General features: G+C 42.9%; 1 protein-coding gene across 3 annotated transcripts in view; it reads left to right on the top strand.

Annotated features, from left to right (window-relative positions):
* SHROOM3 (shroom family member 3) overlaps window positions 1–17,453 on the top strand; it is a 363,566-nt gene that overhangs the window by 289,275 nt on the left and 56,838 nt on the right. For all 3 annotated transcript variants that reach the window (XM_069743235.1, XM_069743233.1, XM_069743234.1), the window contains one exon: window positions 1,526–4,640. In XM_069743235.1, the coding sequence (XP_069599336.1) occupies window positions 1,526–4,640 (3,115 nt within the window). The remainder of the gene's footprint in view (window positions 1–1,525; window positions 4,641–17,453) is intronic.

The raw sequence follows: 17,453 nt of genomic DNA, 5'->3' as shown, positions 1-17,453 counted from the left end.
GTTTTCGGTCCCAGATGGACCTTCTTCAGAACAGTTCAATTTATCTGGAATGGAAGGATAATGCGTATGGCCAGTAGGGGGATCCCTCTGACAATGTACTGGCTATCACCACACTACATGCAATGTGTACATCTGGGGTGTGTAGTGCACAGCGGCGCTACAGCGATCCGGAGGTCAGCACGTGGTGAAGCAGCAGCACTGGTGGCGTGCTAGGTCGGCGACCTAGCACGCCACCAGTGCTGCTGCTTCACCACGTGCTGACCTCCGGATCTCTGTAGCGCCGCTGTGCACTACACACCCCAGATGTACACATTGCATGTAGTGTGGTGATAGCCAGTACATTGTCAGAGGGATCCCCCTACTGGCCATACGCATTATCCTTCCATTCCAGATAAATTGAACTGTTCTGAAGAAGGTCCATCTGGGACCGAAAACGTTCAACAAACAAACTGGTTCTATGTCTGGATAATAATAAACTGTAATTGTAACTTTTCACAATTTTTGAGTGCCGGGTGATTCTTGAATACTTGTGACTGAGGGTTGGATACCCTACTCGAGCACCAAAACTCATATCCTCACAGAGTGCCGTGTTTATCTATTTTTATCAGGACACTGGGGCGTCACATACACACCGCTGATTGACAGCTTTCTGGGTACACAAGACAAGAATCTGCACAACTAATCATATGCTAAATAGTTGCAAGTCAAATTTATGTATGAGATAGTCAAGATGTTTGTTTATAAAATGATGGCAGTCTGACGATCAAAGCAGTAGTGGATGGTGAGATATGGAGTCTGAAAGTCAAAAGTTCAAAATATTGTTAACCCTTTTGCTCTTCGCTGTAAACAATAAGTCAGTTGTTGGGTAAGACAATATAATGGGAGCCCAAACTATTTTTTGAAATCATATAATCCCTTGTCTTCCTACAAATCCTTCAACTCACCCATAATTAAAAGGTTATTCCTCCCCTTTTTGAGCCATGCAGGGCATTTTAACAGTCATCTCTGAATGTCTGAGTGTTTTGGGGTTTTTTTGCCTTTCCTTCGTCTTGTCTGTTTAGATTTCTCATAGCAAACAAATGTCTCTAATGCTTCTAGTTTCCAGGAACATTGCCAGGGAAAACTTTCAACTCCATAAAAAGAGAAGAAGTAAAACATACCCATACAGTGTATTCTTTACTTGAAGTCTTTCATGTTCTTACTGTCCTGTTCTACTTTTATAATCTGTGTGATAGGTTTGAGTGTTATCAATAAACGGGTTGTTTATGAAATGTGAAAGATTCTGCACACATCTGTGTAATACTGAAGGTACTGCGTGATTAGAAGAATGAGCAAAGCAGCCACAAGCAATTACTTATAATATGCAGGAATGACAACTGGCAATGAACAGAGCAAGATCCAAATATGGTTTCTCTTCCGTTCCTCCCATAACCTAAACATTTCATCTGCAAGTTTATTTATAAGCTCTTTCAAATGTTTCTTGCAAACAGTAAAATTTTTCCCTGTGTTCTTTTTTTTGCTTCAGTTCATCTGCAAGTGATCTCTCCAGCTATGAACATGGATACTTAAGACGGAGCCCTGACCAATACAGCTCAAGAGGTAGCATGGAAAGCCTGGAGCACACGGCACCAGCATACCATCAATGTCATCTTTCTCCAGCCAAGTCCATAGACCAACTTAGTCATCTGCACAACAAAAGAGACTCTGCTTACAGCTCGTTCTCTACTAACTCCAGTATTCCAGAATACCACCCCATTATGTTCTGCAAGGAGAGATCTTACTCAATGGAAAGTATGTTTTCTCGTGGAACCTTACAAGATGGAATAAAGCATGCAGATATAAGGTATATCAAGACAGTATATGATTCTCAACGTGGAGTGTCAGAAGAGTATGAGGTCAACTCATCACTCGTCAAACAACGAAGTAGATTTTCTGGTGGATGCTCTAGGAGCAGCGGCAGTCCTGTTGGTAGAATAGATCACAATAGATTTTTGTCTGAGAGTGATATAACGGAAAAGGGCCCTCCCATGCCACCTGCTCGGAAGGACAGTTATGCAGTAATAAAGCATCATGAAAGACCAAGCTCTTGGTCTAGCTTGGACCAGCAAAAATCTTTCCGAATACATTCCAAAGGACTAGGTTCACCTATGGCTTTCAGCACATGTCAACAGCAGAAACCAATGTATGGGGAAGGACAATTGCATACGGTGATAGAAAAAAGTCCAGAATGTAGCCCCCTAATGAAACCTAAGCAGATTTATTCACCGATTCCGCAACCTGGACAACCTATGCTTCCGGCTGGAATATATCCTGTTCCACCTCCAGAACCACATTTTGCACATGCTCCACAACCTCTTAAGAATAATAATGGAAGACTTTACCCAGCACTTGCCAAAGAAGGATCATCTTCTGGAGGTAATGGAGTTTCTTATTTGCATTCTGAAAGCAATGTAAAAATTAGTCAAAATTCTCATAACAGTTCTACTTTGTCTTTGACAGCAGACCAGTCCAATAGATTTGATAAAAAAGTAGATGGACCTACAGATTTTGCTCAATATAAACTCCACTTCTCAGTTAGTCCTGAGCATCATACTGCTTCTCCACAAAGCATTGAAAATAAAATGTCATCTTCACGATTAAATCAGTTTACTAAAAATGATCACCCATTGAAAATTGATTGCAGAAAAAATGCATATGAACTTAATAACCCTGAAAAAAGGAGACATTCTGGGCCTGCATTTCAGAACGAGTGGAGCTACAGCCAAAGTAAGGCAGATGTGTTCGGTGCTGCTTCACCTTTGGAACTATGCAGAACTAATAACAGCACTGATGCAAATAAAGAAAAAAACGGTGGGTACAGTGGCCCTTCTTTTAATACTAAATTGGATGAAAGGCAGTCTCCAAATATGACCAGCTATAAAAGCAGATTAGAGAGCACAAGCTTTACAAAACACAATGAAGATGTTGATAGATCAATGTCTTATCCCAATATTCAACAATCTGATGAACCTTCATCACCTTCTCAAAAGAATTCTGGTGACTATATCAGAAGGAGATTACATTCAGGTAGCAACCAAAGTAACGGAAACCCAATACATGGTTGGACAGATGGCAAACAACGAACTTCAGTTTTGGAAAAAATAAGCAAAATTGAACAACGAGAACATGAAAGTCAAAAATCTCAGGCTTCAGTTGGAAGCATATATGGTCAGAATTCTGCACAATGCCCAAGAGATGCAAGTAACAGAACATCTGTGAACAGCATTGAAGACATAAAGAGTAAGTTTAATTCACACGATAATGTCTTCGGAATAGAATCCCGAAATCCTTCAAGTTCACAAGTTAATGATAAAGTTGCTTATACACAGGAGTTAACAACAGCCGGAAGTGCCTACAGTGTAAAATTAGGTGATGCTCAGAAAGCAACAGCAGAGGCTCAAGCAGACAAAATGCAGGAGACTAATAATGAGCAATGTGTTTTTCAAACTTTGCCAGACAGTGATAAAAAAACAGTTGATTCTCAAACAATGCCAAATAAAGAAGACCACTGGCAGAGTGCTTCACAGGACACTTTTGGTTATAACAGGGCTTACAGGAACAGTATCAAAGATGCACAGTCTAAAGTCCTGGAAGCAACATCTTACCGGAGGAAAGATTTAGAAATTAGCCCACCACAATACAAGAAGCCAGATAGAAGTGTTAAAAGACCTACATCAGCGATTGTATACAGTAGGTCTCCTGTGTCCCCACATGCACCAAAAGAAAGACACAGTATTACACCCACAGATAACTTTGTGAAGAATAAAGAATCTCAAAGTCAAGAAGGAACAGGTGTCCCACACCAAGTAGCTCGAATTGGGGCAAGAAGACGTTTGACAACTGAGCAGAAAAAACGTTCTTATTCAGAGCCAGAAAAGATGAATGAAGTTGGAGCATCTGACAACGAGTTATCATCTACGAGCATTCAAAAAAGAGGACAAAATATCAACTTCTTGGAACAAACGGTGGCAGACAGACGAAGAATGTTTGAAAGGGATAGCAAAACATGTTCCTCTGTTAACCTGTCTAAACCAGAGCTGAAGCAGCTACAGCAAACTGCCCTTGCTGACTACATAGAGCGTAAAACCGGTCGGAGGCCTTCATCACAGGAAACTGGATTCCTAAAAGAAAGGTCTCAAAGTACCTATTTTTCTGGGAGTTTAATGGACAATCAAAGTGTCTCATCTACATCTAGCATGAATTCACTTCAGGAGCAAAACTTATTTTGCCCTAGCTATTCAAGGGAGAATCCATCAAACACAGGGCGCATATCTTCAACGCTTCCCCCTGGACTTACAGGATTTTTTGATTTTGTAAGCTTAGAGAAGGAGATTGATTATCCAGAAAGCAGGAGTCGTACCAGTTCTTTTGCCCAACAACGACTTAATTTTGAAAACAGAGCCAAAAGTGATTTCAAAGGTATCCTAATAAATCGACCGAGGGAAGTGACCTCTTCAAAACCAACAGGATTTTCGGAGATTTCAAGAGAGGAAAGGTCTGACAGAGCAACATCAGCTGAAGATTTGGTTGAGAAATTGTCACAGCCTGCTTCTCTACATGTGAGATCAAAGTCCTCTCCTGCTGGTGAGAAAACAAGCCAGGTATGTGCGATTCATGCATTGTATAACAGTTATAGTGTGCTATTTTGAACAATGTATATTGTCCTGTTGAAGACCCCTTTTTCCATTTTTTTAGTGCAGACACATGTATTTTAGGATCTACGGTATATATTACGTTAAAATTTATGGAATTAATATTGTTCTGGCTACCATATAAATCGATATTCGTATGGTTGTTGGTACCCTGGGATAAATAGTTTGTGGCCCTTCTACTATCATATTAAGGTATAAGTACAATTCAACTGTATGTAATCCATTACATTTTTTTACCATCATGGTTTACCATGTTCATGGCATATTCTGTTTATTTTTATGTACACTGCTACATATTATTTATAACATTCTGGTAGATAATATGAATATAGGACCATAAAACTGGCACAAATGTCACCATACTGTATTTATTTAGCAGGACACAAGATTTTTGATTTGCTTCTAATTATAAGAGAAACTAGACCTTTATATTGTCTCTTAACATACCGTAATTCATCCTATAGAAAGTTCTGTATGGTTCATCTGATTTACTCTTTATTCTAGTTATTATTATTATTTATTATTCTAGTTAATAATTATAGTTTAGCATTTTTAGATCCTACAAGATTAATTTAAGGAATTGGATCATCCCTATTTTTTTGTTCCACTTTATAGATTAAGATGCTTCTCCTGACTTGGGAAGGTCTTTTTGCTAGCGTGGTAAATTAATTTATCTATTCCCTATATATGGTATAAGAGTTGCATTTCATAGATGTATCTTTTAAAAGAAAGTGACAATAATATGTTGGACTTGTTGAGATGAGATATAGAGATGGTTATAAGTATATACAATTGCATTCGATAGAATAATCCGTGGGTCTGAGCTTCAGTAACTTGCATGGTACAGTCCTGCCTATTGCAGCTTCACTCATTGTCGATGACGGCTCTGTCTGACTCTTTGACCCAAGCAGCGAGACAAGCTCCCCCTTCACTTTGTGCTGTTGTCTCTCTGGAGATTCCATATCTGAATAGATGGCATTCTGGAGGAAAGAATTCATCACGTAAAAGTCTCTTTTACTAGTGCTGCCCATCCTCAATAAACAGGTCTCGCTTTATTCATTAAAGGCCTTGTACTCATTTATATTCCATGCGCTTAGCTTCAGACAGAAATGCTATCATTATAACATCGTTGAAGAGCATTCAGAATGCAGATATCAACCAATGGACCATTATACATGCATTCTCTACAGAGGCGCGCATGTTAGTGACACAGCTCTCTCCTATAATAAAGTTTGCATATAATAACACATTAGACTACAGTATCTTGAAGCTTTTACATTGCATCCAAACCACTCTAACTCTGCCCCCCTGCCTCACTATGTGTTCCCATTGCCCTCACTGTTGTGCAGTCATTGGTATTGTCCCAGCATTACTTATGTGCAGCAGCTTAGGTGTAGAATTCTAGACCTATCAATAAGATCATGGATCTAACCAAGAGGCAAATGTTACGGTATTTTAATGTTTAGGCAAAATGCAAGCATAAAGTTGTACTATCATCTTCATTATAAATTAAAGGGGTTGTCTCAACAAGACAAGCCTTTGTAAACTGAACCAAGCTGTGATTGGTTATTTTATTTAGTCCCCATCGATCAGCGGTTGTCAATATGGGAAGTCGCCGATGGCTATATAGTTTTAGCTTGCAGTTGTCACAGCAGTGAAAGCGTAGTATATAAAGCTGGACATTCAAAAGAATGTCTAACCAAGAAATATAGGTTCTTCGAGAAATGATTTGGCTTATAGATTGTGAACCTGAACAGGTCCCAATATGTGATCATGGACAGGCTTGGACTGGTCTATAGAGGAACAGGGGAATCCACCGGTGGGCCCCTGTGCAGATCTGGGCCACCAACCCCATTTTATGGGCAGTACTTGGTATAATTCACTTGATTCACTCTGTACAGAAAAAACAACATCTCACCAAACTACCCAGTTTATTATTATATAGAGATATAGGTAAATTTGAATGAGGGTAGTGTAATATTTGTATGCAGATGAAAAGTGGGCCCCCCGAGGTCAATGTTACTGGTGGGCCCTTGTCACCCCAGTCCGACACTGATCATGGATGTTTCTTTTTGCTTAATTTCCACAATACTCCATTTATTGTGTCACAGAGATGCTCTTCATACTGTACATGGGGAGATAATGATGCAATCATAAGACTATTTGAAGACCAATATCTGATTTGTGAGGCCCAAAAGTTGGTATACCATTGATCAGCTTTTATCAGGTGTGGGTGAGTTTGGACACAGTTTACGCAGCTCTGCAGCAGACATTATCAAGCACTTGAGCTCAGCTCCTAATTTCTACAGTATATAGATCTGTGGTGTTCCAGCTCCACAGGCTGTGTACTTCCAGCGATGGAAGGTCTTCTAACAGCTGATCATTGGGGGAAGGGTGATCGCACAGAGGCCCATGAAGTAATGTGCCACTTCCACTTCGAAGGCAGCAAGTAACTTATGTCACACAGGTGCGTTAAGATGAGTAGGGATGAGCGGACCCATGGATGTTCAGGTTCGTCTTGTTCAACCGAACTTTAGTCCACGGTCCAGTTCCGTTACCAGAATTGTACTTGATCTTGAACCTGCACCTGAACCCAATAGAAATCAATGGGGACACGAACTTAGGAGCTGGAATATCTCTCTCTCTCAGCTTGTATATTGTAAAGGGCCCATATGCTATTATTGCCTAGAGGGGCTCTCCTGTCTGTGTTCACCGATGGGTGGGAATGTTGTGTGTCCGACTGATATTGGTAACCTAATCTGATCTAACCAAAGGATGAGGCATTAATATCATGGTCCTGGAAGATCTATTTAAACAGAAACTCCCAAGTAACAGTCCATATGCATACTGTAAATGAGGAGTGTAATTAACCTCTTAAAATTTCCATGAATTTTCCTTGAATGAGAAGTGAACCATTGCCTAATAGAAGTTACCTATAGTGATGGTAACATTGTGTTTCTAAGTAAAAATATTAACACAGTATATCACTGTGCATCCCTATATATACATGTATTAATGTTATGAGTTGGGCAAAAACATTTGCATCGCCCTGGTCAAGCAGCAATATCAGGATTCCGTGGCCGCCATACCAGAGCCCTGCAATTCTCCTCCTACTTGCCAGCATACCCAGCACCTCTTCTGATTAGTTGGCCCAGAATGAATTCACCCTTTGTGGCGCAACACATTGTTGACTTTGCAGCAAGCTTACTAATCAGAAGAGGTGCTAGGGAAGCCGAGAAGTAAGAGGAAGTGCGTAGAGCTCTCTGGCAGCCATAGACTACCGACATGGTTGTTGAACAGGGATCAAGCGAATCTTTTTGCTAAACTCTAATTAGTATAGAAAGTACACGTGCACAAATCCATATCTATCAGAGTATCTGAGAGGATGCATGACTGGATTATTGGCATAGTCGATTCCGGTGAGTATATCTCAGCTTCCACCACTGTCAGTTACACACTCTGTGAGCTGGAGGAAGTATGTGGGAATGCGGCCGAACATGTGGGATTAGAATGTCCGTGTCTCTTAATTGCGTCTGCTCCAAGGGTAATACACAAAAATGTCTTTTAACTAGGTCAGAGCAGAACTAGGATTCCGTTCCCAAGCCCAATGCCTTCCACTGAAGCTTTGCTGACCTTTTTTGGTCTTCTAACACTTAATAGCTGTTTTCCTTTTCTTGAATTGCATAATGCATAATGATTAAGTTTAGAAAATATTGAAACTTTTTACAATTAGTACAGTCTGCTCTAAGTTATGTCCTCATATCGGCTAGGAAGCATTTTCTTAAAATGCTGAAATTATACCAAATTTAGACTTATTCAAATGTCGTATTATTAAACAAGAATAAGTCTACATAGTATTGATAGTTTGAAGCGTGCTAACAGACCTGCAGACAGCACTGCATACACGGCAGACAACACGTAGGGGTAGACTGTGCACTAAAGCAGTGCCCAAGAAACAATAGGACCCATAGGTTCTTAGCCAGTTACACTCTTTTTGCCCAACTTGCCCTACATGCCATATCCAAGGCTCTAATGGTTGGTCATGGGCTGATGATCTTAAAGGGAATATGTCAACAGGTTTTTCCTATGTAATAAAAGGGCAGCATGAGGTAGGGGCTGAGATACTGATTTCAGTGATATATCACTTGCTAGGCTGTGTGCATATAATGAGTGTTTCATTAGCGGGTGATTATCACTGCTGGACTCGGTGCAGCTCCTGGTTCAACCACACCCCCACCACTGATTAGTAGCTTACTGTGAATATACTACGTATACAGAAAGCTGCTAATCAGGTGTAAGGGAGGGGACAGCTTTCTGAGCTCTGCTACATGCATCTCAAATCTATCATAGCTGCTGCTCTCAGTAAACTAAGCGATACATTGCTGGAATCATCTATTTGCCTGTAGGGGGCACTCCTTCAATTTCTCTTTCCCAAGCCATTTGCATTGATTGCCAGTTTGGAATAGATTGTAGTTAGAGCTATTTACTGAGAATACAACTTCCTCTTGGCTTTTTTGATGTTTGTTGGCTCAGTTTACAAACTCTAATCTTTTTCTAGTGTAATTGGTAGCAACTTGATTTCTAAACAGATTGAAGTTTTTCTGATTCCAGAGCGCTGTAATAAATGTACCCTTGCTGCTTTAAAACTGCTTTAATCAACCTTCCTTTATCTGCATAGATTAAAGTTTTGGAGGAAACTTGTGTTATGGAGCCTCGACTTGTAATTAACTATGACAGATATAGTATCCAATACATTTTCTTAAAGGGATTGTCCTCTTCAGATACTTTAAGGCCTTTATACACATTTGACTATTGTTTGCCTAACCTACTTTCACACTAGCGTCGGATTCGGCCCGTCGCAGTGCGTCGGGCCGAGATTCCGACGCTAGCGTTTGATGCGCCGCACAACGGGTGCAGCGGATGCATTTCTCTGGCGCATCCGCTGCCCCATTGTGAGGTGCGGGGACGTGTGTCAATACGTCGCAATGCGTCGGTAATATTACTCTATGGGGCAAAAACGCATCCTGCAAACAACTTTGCAGGATGCGTTTTTTCCCCTAAATGACGCATTGCGACCTATTCAAAACAACGCCAGTGTGAAAGTAGCTGCCGCCAATAACAACAGATTCGAAAACAGTCTAATGTGTATGGGGGCCACCCACCTTTCCCTCGCAGATGATGTTAGGCAGCAGAAGAATCAGGCATGTCCAGTCCTTTTGGTCTATAAGCAATTAGTCACCTTCAGAGATATCGAGCAGCGGCTTTCTCATAACATAGGAGCACTCAATCAGCTTTGCTCTCGTGTTTATTGACTGGCAGTGTTTTTTTGAACACCTTATAAAAACTGGACACGATAAAGGCACTATAGGGGAACATTATTATTTTGTCTTTGGCAGTTTTCTGGCTTAAAAATTAGCAAATTTTTGCTATTTTGCATTGACCCTAGTAGTACTCTCAGGACAGAACCAAGCAGAAGGGGAATTGGAAGGAAGGAGAGATCGGACATAGCGGCACTTACCACCGATGTCTAAAAAACAGCACTTTACTCGGTCAACGCATAAGGAGCATAGACATGGAGGAGAAAATGAGCGACAGCTGTTACATGTAAAAACACGCTTCTACAGGCTTAAGAGCTCAAATCTCCCATTCATTGCTGGATTAGTAACTGTATAGAACTTGCCGTGATGATTTAACATTATGTGAGTTATCTGTACAGTTATTAAAAGAAAAACTACCCCTAAATGCATAGGAGGGCAGCTAGGTCATCTCTGCCTCTGTCCATTAGCCGCCTATAGCAGGGATTGCAGGGAACTCTCAGTACAAGATAAGCAAACTATTTTAGGGAAAATATTTTGATATTCCTGACCAAAACAATAATAATTTGAGATACACTGATTTCTTCTGATGATCCCAATTGTATTCCAACTTGCCGGATCACATAGGGCTCTAAGTGTGAGCTAGAAGCTGCTTTATCAATGTATGGTATGTTTGCAGTCAGGAGTTTCATAGGCCTGCATCGTGAAAGTGGCTCACACATAAACCCCAGTGTAATCAGACTGGCCATCACATGAGTGAGAAGAGGACCAGAGCAGTGCTGGAAACCGGGGAATGCTGCGATCGGTGAGTATATTACCGCACACTACATATACATTACACAGGTTTCGCCAATAAAAAGTTTGGTGGGAGGGCTGCTTTAATAATTGAATTGAAGTTTTTCATTCATTCCTATTGCCACAGATGTATAACATCCGCTCCCTCTCCATGCAGTCAAATGGCATACTGGCCATATGGGCAACAATTCCCCCAATCGCTCCAACATCTTATAGAAGGCCTTCGTAGAAGAGCGGAAGCTATTGTAATTGCAAAGGGGGGACCAACTGCATAGTTATGACTATGGATTTACAATGGGATGTCATAAAGCCCTAGTAGGTGTAAAGGTACCTTCACACATAACGTTATCGTTAACGATATCGTTGCTTTTTGTGACGTAGCAACGATATCGTTAAGGAAATCGTTATGTGTGACAGCGACCAACGATCAAGCCCCTGCTGCTGGGAGATCGTTGGTCGCTGAACAAAAGGCCCCTTCACATTAAGCGATGCTGCAGCGATACCGACAACGATCCGGATCGCTGCAGCGTCGCTGTTTGGTCGCTGGAGAGCTGTCACACAGACAGCTCTCCAGCGACCAACGATCCCGAAGTCCCCGGGTAACCAGGGTAAACATCGGGTTACTAAGCGCAGGGCCGCGCTTAGTAACCCGATGTTTACCCTGGTTACCAGCGTAAAAGTAAAAAAAAACAAACACTACATACTTACCTACCGCTGTCTGTCCCCGGCGCTCTGCTTCTCTGCACTCCTCCTGTACTGGCTGTGAGCACAGCGGCCGGAAAGCAGAGCGGTGACGTCACCGCTCTGCTTTCCGGCTGACCGACGCTCACAGCCAGAGCAGGAGGAGTGCAGAGCACAGCGCCGGGGACAGACAGCGTTAGGTAAGTATGTAGTGTTTGGTTTTTTTTACTTTTACGCTGGTAACCAGGGAAAAACATCGGGTTACTAAGCGCGGCCCTGCGCTTAGTTACCCCATGTTTACCCTGGTTACCAGTGAAGACATCGCTGGATCGGTGTCACACACGCTGATCCAGCGATGTCCACGGGAGATCTAGCGACAAAATAAAGTTCTGGACTTTGTTCAGCGACCAACGATCTCCCAGCAGGGGCCTGATCGTTGGTCGCTGTCACACATAACGATTTCCTTAACGATATCGTTGCTACGTCACAAAAAGCAATGATATCGTTAACGATATCGTTATGTGTGAAGGTACCTAAAGTCCAGAACTTTATTTCGTCGCTAGATCTCCCGTGGACATCGCTGGATCGGCGTGTGTGACACCGATCCAGCGATGTCTTCACTGGTAACCAGGGTAAATATCGGGTAACTAAGCGCAGGGCCGCGCTTAGTAACCCGATGTTTACCCTGGTTACCAGCGTAAAAGTAAAAAAAAACAAACACTACATACTTACCTACCGCTGTCTGTCCCCGGCGCTGTGCTCTGCACTCCTCCTGCTCTGGCTGTGAGCGTCGGTCAGCCAGAAAGCAGAGCGGTGATGTCACCGCTCTGCTTTCCGGCCGCTGTGCTCACAGCCAGTACAGGAGGAGTGCAGAGAAGCAGAGCGCCGGGGACAGACAGCGGTAGGTAAGTATGTAGTGTTTGTTTTTTTTTACTTTTACGCTGGTAACCAGGGTAAACATCGGGTTACTAAGCGCGGCCCTGCGCTTAGTAACCCGATGTTTACCCTGGTTACCCGGGGACTTCGGGATCGTTGGTCGCTGGAGAGCTGTCTGTGTGACAGCTCTCCAGCGACCAAACAGCGACGCTGCAGCGATCCGGATCGTTGTCGGTATCGCTGCAGCGTCGCTTAATGTGAAGGGGCCTTTATGAGTAGGTGTCCCAATACATTTGTCCATGCAGAACATGTTCTTTCAATTATTATTAATATTACTATACATCTTTGTTTGTCAATCAGATTAGTTGGACTTCATTTGAGTAAACCAAATGTACGCAGATCTGGGTTTCTGGTTAGAATCAGTGACTTTGAATATGAATGTTAGTAGATTCTGTAACATAGTGTACAGTAACCACATAGAATTTTTGCTTGATTTATGTAGGTATGCACTCGTCTCTGATGAGATCATTGCACTGTGGGGGGTTCTTTAGAGCGTTGCTAGGAATCCCCTAATATGGAACATACTTACTAGTGACAAGATTAAAGACTTTGGCAGGAGGGTGGCAGGAGGGAGGCTCTTGGACACAAATGATGTACCTGCTTTATGTAACAATGACAACGTCGGCATATTTCCATGTTACATAGGTATGGTTAACAGCTTTCGTTCCTGAAGAACACTACAACTAGTCACACACATTAGGGCTAGGCCGAACAAAACTCACTGATTTCAGCTGGATCTAGCAACAGCCTGAGTATTTTTGTAGTGAGGTCTCAGATCCAACATATTTTTCGAACATGCTGAAGACACCAGAGCATGGTCGCATAAGACTATATCTGAGCACGGTTGCTCATCGCTTGTTACAGTCTCTCTTAAAGTCACAGTGGCTGTCACAGCATAGGATACTCAGTATTTCATGGTTGAGAAGAGGTTTTGGAGCGCCCCCAGACACAAGGCCATGAGTTCTCAGTACCGGGCCTCTCTGGTTCGGTTCTGAGACTGTCACGGTGGCTAGACCCGGTCCGTGACCCTGCTAAGGGGCGTCCAATAAAAGGTGATATGAGTCTGTCAAGGTTTTGTGACGCCACCTGTGGTGTTCGGTCAGGGTGACCGACGCTGCTGTGGGGTCCGCTGGGGTGATGGAATGGCAGCTGGATGGTATACCTTACACGGGTGAAGTATGTCCCCAGGGCTTCCCAGTAAGGTGGATGGTGATGGTTTGAGGTGCAGTCAATAACGAGGACACAAGGTTGCAGTCTCTTTACCTCTTTACTGAAGACTTCAGGATCCTCAATCCAGAGCACACTTAACAGGGTTTTCTGAGACCGGCCGATCCGATGGGCACATCCAGAGTTCCCTTTGCAGGTGGAAATCAGTGCCTACGACTAGCGCCTGTGTGTTGTAGTGCTACCCTGCTGAGCATTCGGAATAGTCCTCACAGCTGCTGTTCTCGTTCGTTCGTTCTTTCTAATTCTCTCTCGCTTGTTCCAGATGTTACTAGTTTCTCGTCCCCCAGTATGTTATGGCTAGGACGCACCCGTATGACGGGAAGGCTCGGAGCTCTTCCGGGACCCTAGAGACGCCCCTCTCCACGCGTTGCCTCCTGTGTCTTCGTAGGAAATTTAAGGTAGACAGCCAACCTATAATTAACTGTCCTGCGGAGTTCTAAGTAAGACCTAGAGTCAGTTACTCCCACGGTCTTTCGGCCACCGGCTACGCGCCTCAGTAGGATGTTGCCTCGGTCTCACGGCACGACTCCTACTGGTTCTCCTTTGTGCTTGATTTTGTTTCTCACTGTTCCACAATATCCTTCCCTTCGTGTCTCTGTCTTGGGATACCGCCGCGGGGTGTGAAGGCGCGGTTCTGTTACGTTCTGCTCTGTTCGCTAGGCACCTGCCAGGTTCCCACGCCTGACAGGGACCCCCCCGTGTCTTCTCCCTGCAACACCCCCTGCCACGGGATGTTGCCTGAATCCAACCCAGTCAGCTTCTGACTAACTTCCTATCCAACCCCTAGTTTTACCAGTGTGAGGAGTGGCCCAATAAATAAAGCCTTTTTCTCCCCCTAGTGGCCGGAGTGTGAAGTGTAATGTGTGTTGGTGATACCTGGTCAGTAGAATTCCTTCAGTGCCATCAGACGTACCATCACTCCCCTTAGTGGCAGAGTGTCATTCTGCAACGACCAGATCTCTGGGGCGCTGCAGTTTCGTCTCCTTGTGAAGCAGCAGATTAATGGCCTCTCTGGGGATTACAGTGCAGTTCATCACTTGCTTTCAGAGGAAAGCACAGTTGAGGTAATAATTCACTGAATAAGGGACTTTTACAGGTTGTCTCCAGTGGCAACACACTAGAAGTGTGGAGTTACTAAGTTTTGGGCACTACCGTTCCATATGCATGGGGTTGGGAGAACAAAGCTCATGGTGTAGAAGTCACGTAACAGTGGTTCCCACTGGAAGCGTATAAGGAGAGCAGTGTACAAGAGAGCCCTTGTTCAGCTTTATCTCTCCTGATTATAGAAAGCTTCACTACATTAAAGGGAATCTCTCACCCTTTTGAGCTTTTTGAGTTATTACTATGGGCACACAGGTATACAGCTGAAATAATTCATACCTGTATGCCTCCTTCTTCAATAAAAATCATCTTTTATAGCCTCAAAGGCGATGGTATATAGGCTGACCAGAAGATAACACTGCCTCCAGTCATTATACAAGATTTCTCCTCCCCTTCTCATCTTTTGGCGCCTTTTGCGCGGCCGTAAATCCATCTCCTGTGCATTCTGTCTGCCGTCTCTCTTCTGCTCTGTTTCACCCTTCTGTGGGTATTGTCTTCAATTTTGATGTACGCCAGCACCAGAGAGTCACTATAACTTTCGGTCCCAGTGATCTCCAGCGCACAGTGACAAGTGACGGGAGGCAGAATGTGCTGGCGCAATATTTCCGGCCGCGCACATGACGTCAAAGGGACACTGAAAAGAAGGGGAGTAAAAATCTTGTATAATATAGACCAGAGCTTCTTTTATAAATCATCTTTTATAGCTTCAATCTTCCAGGCTAAGGGGCCTAATCTGCCTAGAAGATCGAAGCTATAAAAGATTATTTTTATTGAACAAGGAAACATCCAGAAGGCATACAGGTATGGCTAATTTCAGCTGTATACAACCTGTATGCCCATAGTAATAACTCAAAAAGTTCAAAATGGTGACAGATTCCCTTTGAGTAAGAAACCACCGGAGACTAGACGGAGGTGGACATGACTTGGGGATGGGTGGACAGAGAACTCCTGCAGCTTTTGTTTGTATTGCGGTGTAGATTTTAAACAAGAGCATTGTTGCTTTAAGAGGAAGGAGTTTAGATGTTTGTGCCTGTTGTATTACTGTGAGGAGGGTGGGGCTTATATAGGGGAGGCAACTCTGGCTCTCCCTTTTTCTCTCACAGGATGGACAGGAGGAAACATTACCCGCCCTCCCGCCCTGTTTATAACCTCTGTCCTAAAACTTTTTAATTATTGCTTGTACAATGATAGATGCTTTATGGTATTTTTGAATTTGTCATTGTATATCTTGTACCAGTTCAATTGTATATTAGTTATAAAGAGTTATTATTTGTGGTAACCTTCTAAGCCCAAGGGAAGGGCAATCCTTAAGCCATGGTTCCCTGGAGGTTTCCTCCACAGGGGTTTTTTCCTCTCCTGAGTGCTGTAGGATGACTCTTTGTGAGTCGGAGGTTTGCCAAGTTTAGTCCCATTAATGCTTTGCAGGGACTTCTAGTTTTTGAGTTTACAAAAATGATTTAATTATTAAAAAAAAGTGTCAAATGAGACTTGGAATTTATAACCCGTCACGGCTTTGCGGTTTAGGAGTCAGGTGGAAGTTGCAAACAAGTTAAGGTGGACTCATTTTAACTAATAGAGGATGTAAAACCTCATGGTGGTGAGCAGGCTCGGCTTTGATGGCCAGCCTCAAGGACGTTGTCATGGTAACATCAATCAGGGGCAGGCACAGTGGTTAAGCACAGGAGTGAGGATAATAGGGTCATTGGTGCCCTGAAAGTGTACTGCCTCTGCTTGAATGGCAAGCCAGTGCGTGCCGCCCCTTTATGGCTGTCTGTCCTGGTGCTGTATGTCAGACAGCTGGGGATATCGCAGTACTTGTGAATCCCAATGTACTAGCACTCCACCTGACTCCTACTGTGATTATTTAATCCTATGATTTGAATAAAAGCTGTCGCCATTTTGACAACCAAAATAATGTGTTTTGTGTATTTATTTTAGTACCTAGGTTTACAGTAGTTATGGTGGTTTTAAGATGGAGTGGGGTCCATCCCATATCCAAAAGTCATGGTTTTGATAAACTGCCACCTTTTATAATTGTATTACAAAGAAGGCATACAGATGGTGGTGTATTCAAACAGCTCCATTTCTGTCCAATAATAATGGCCTTGATCAGACAATTGAAAATCTACCATGTGCATAGATTTTTTTTTTAAATTCTCTTATTTTGTGATGCATCTGTTTTTATTTTTTTTTCCCAGCGTAACTTCATTCTATCGTACTAATGGAATGTGCACACATTGAGTATTTGCAGCAGGTTTTTATGCAATGTGTTAATATTCCCTAAAGATACTCAGAATTAGGCCACATTCACACATTCAGCATTTTACATCAATATTTGTAAGCCAAAATCAGGGGTGGGTGATAAATACAGAAGTGTTTCTATTCTACTTTTCCTCTGATTGTTTCTCTCCTGGTTTTGGCTTACAAATGCTGATGTAAACTATTGACCAAATACTGAATGTGTGATCATGGCCTGAAGATCAATATAGTCTAATTCATTGAGGCACATTGCCTGCCATTTACAATAGCTATCTTGTTGTCCATGAAGCACATACAGTAGTCAGCACTACCATTCAGGGCTGCCACTAGGAATTTTCGGGGCCCCATACTGGAAAAATTTTCGGGCCCCCCTTAAGACTCCGCCCAGGCTCCACCTCAGCCCCGCCTCCACCCCTCGTACCATCCACAGTCCCACTGCCCTCTCTTG

The sequence above is a fragment of the Ranitomeya imitator genome, chromosome 1 (genome assembly GCF_032444005.1).
Source record: "Ranitomeya imitator isolate aRanImi1 chromosome 1, aRanImi1.pri, whole genome shotgun sequence".
NCBI lineage: Eukaryota > Metazoa > Chordata > Amphibia > Anura > Dendrobatidae > Ranitomeya > Ranitomeya imitator.
Note: the sequence above shows the minus strand (reverse complement) of the source record. Positions and strands in the feature narration are given on the sequence as shown.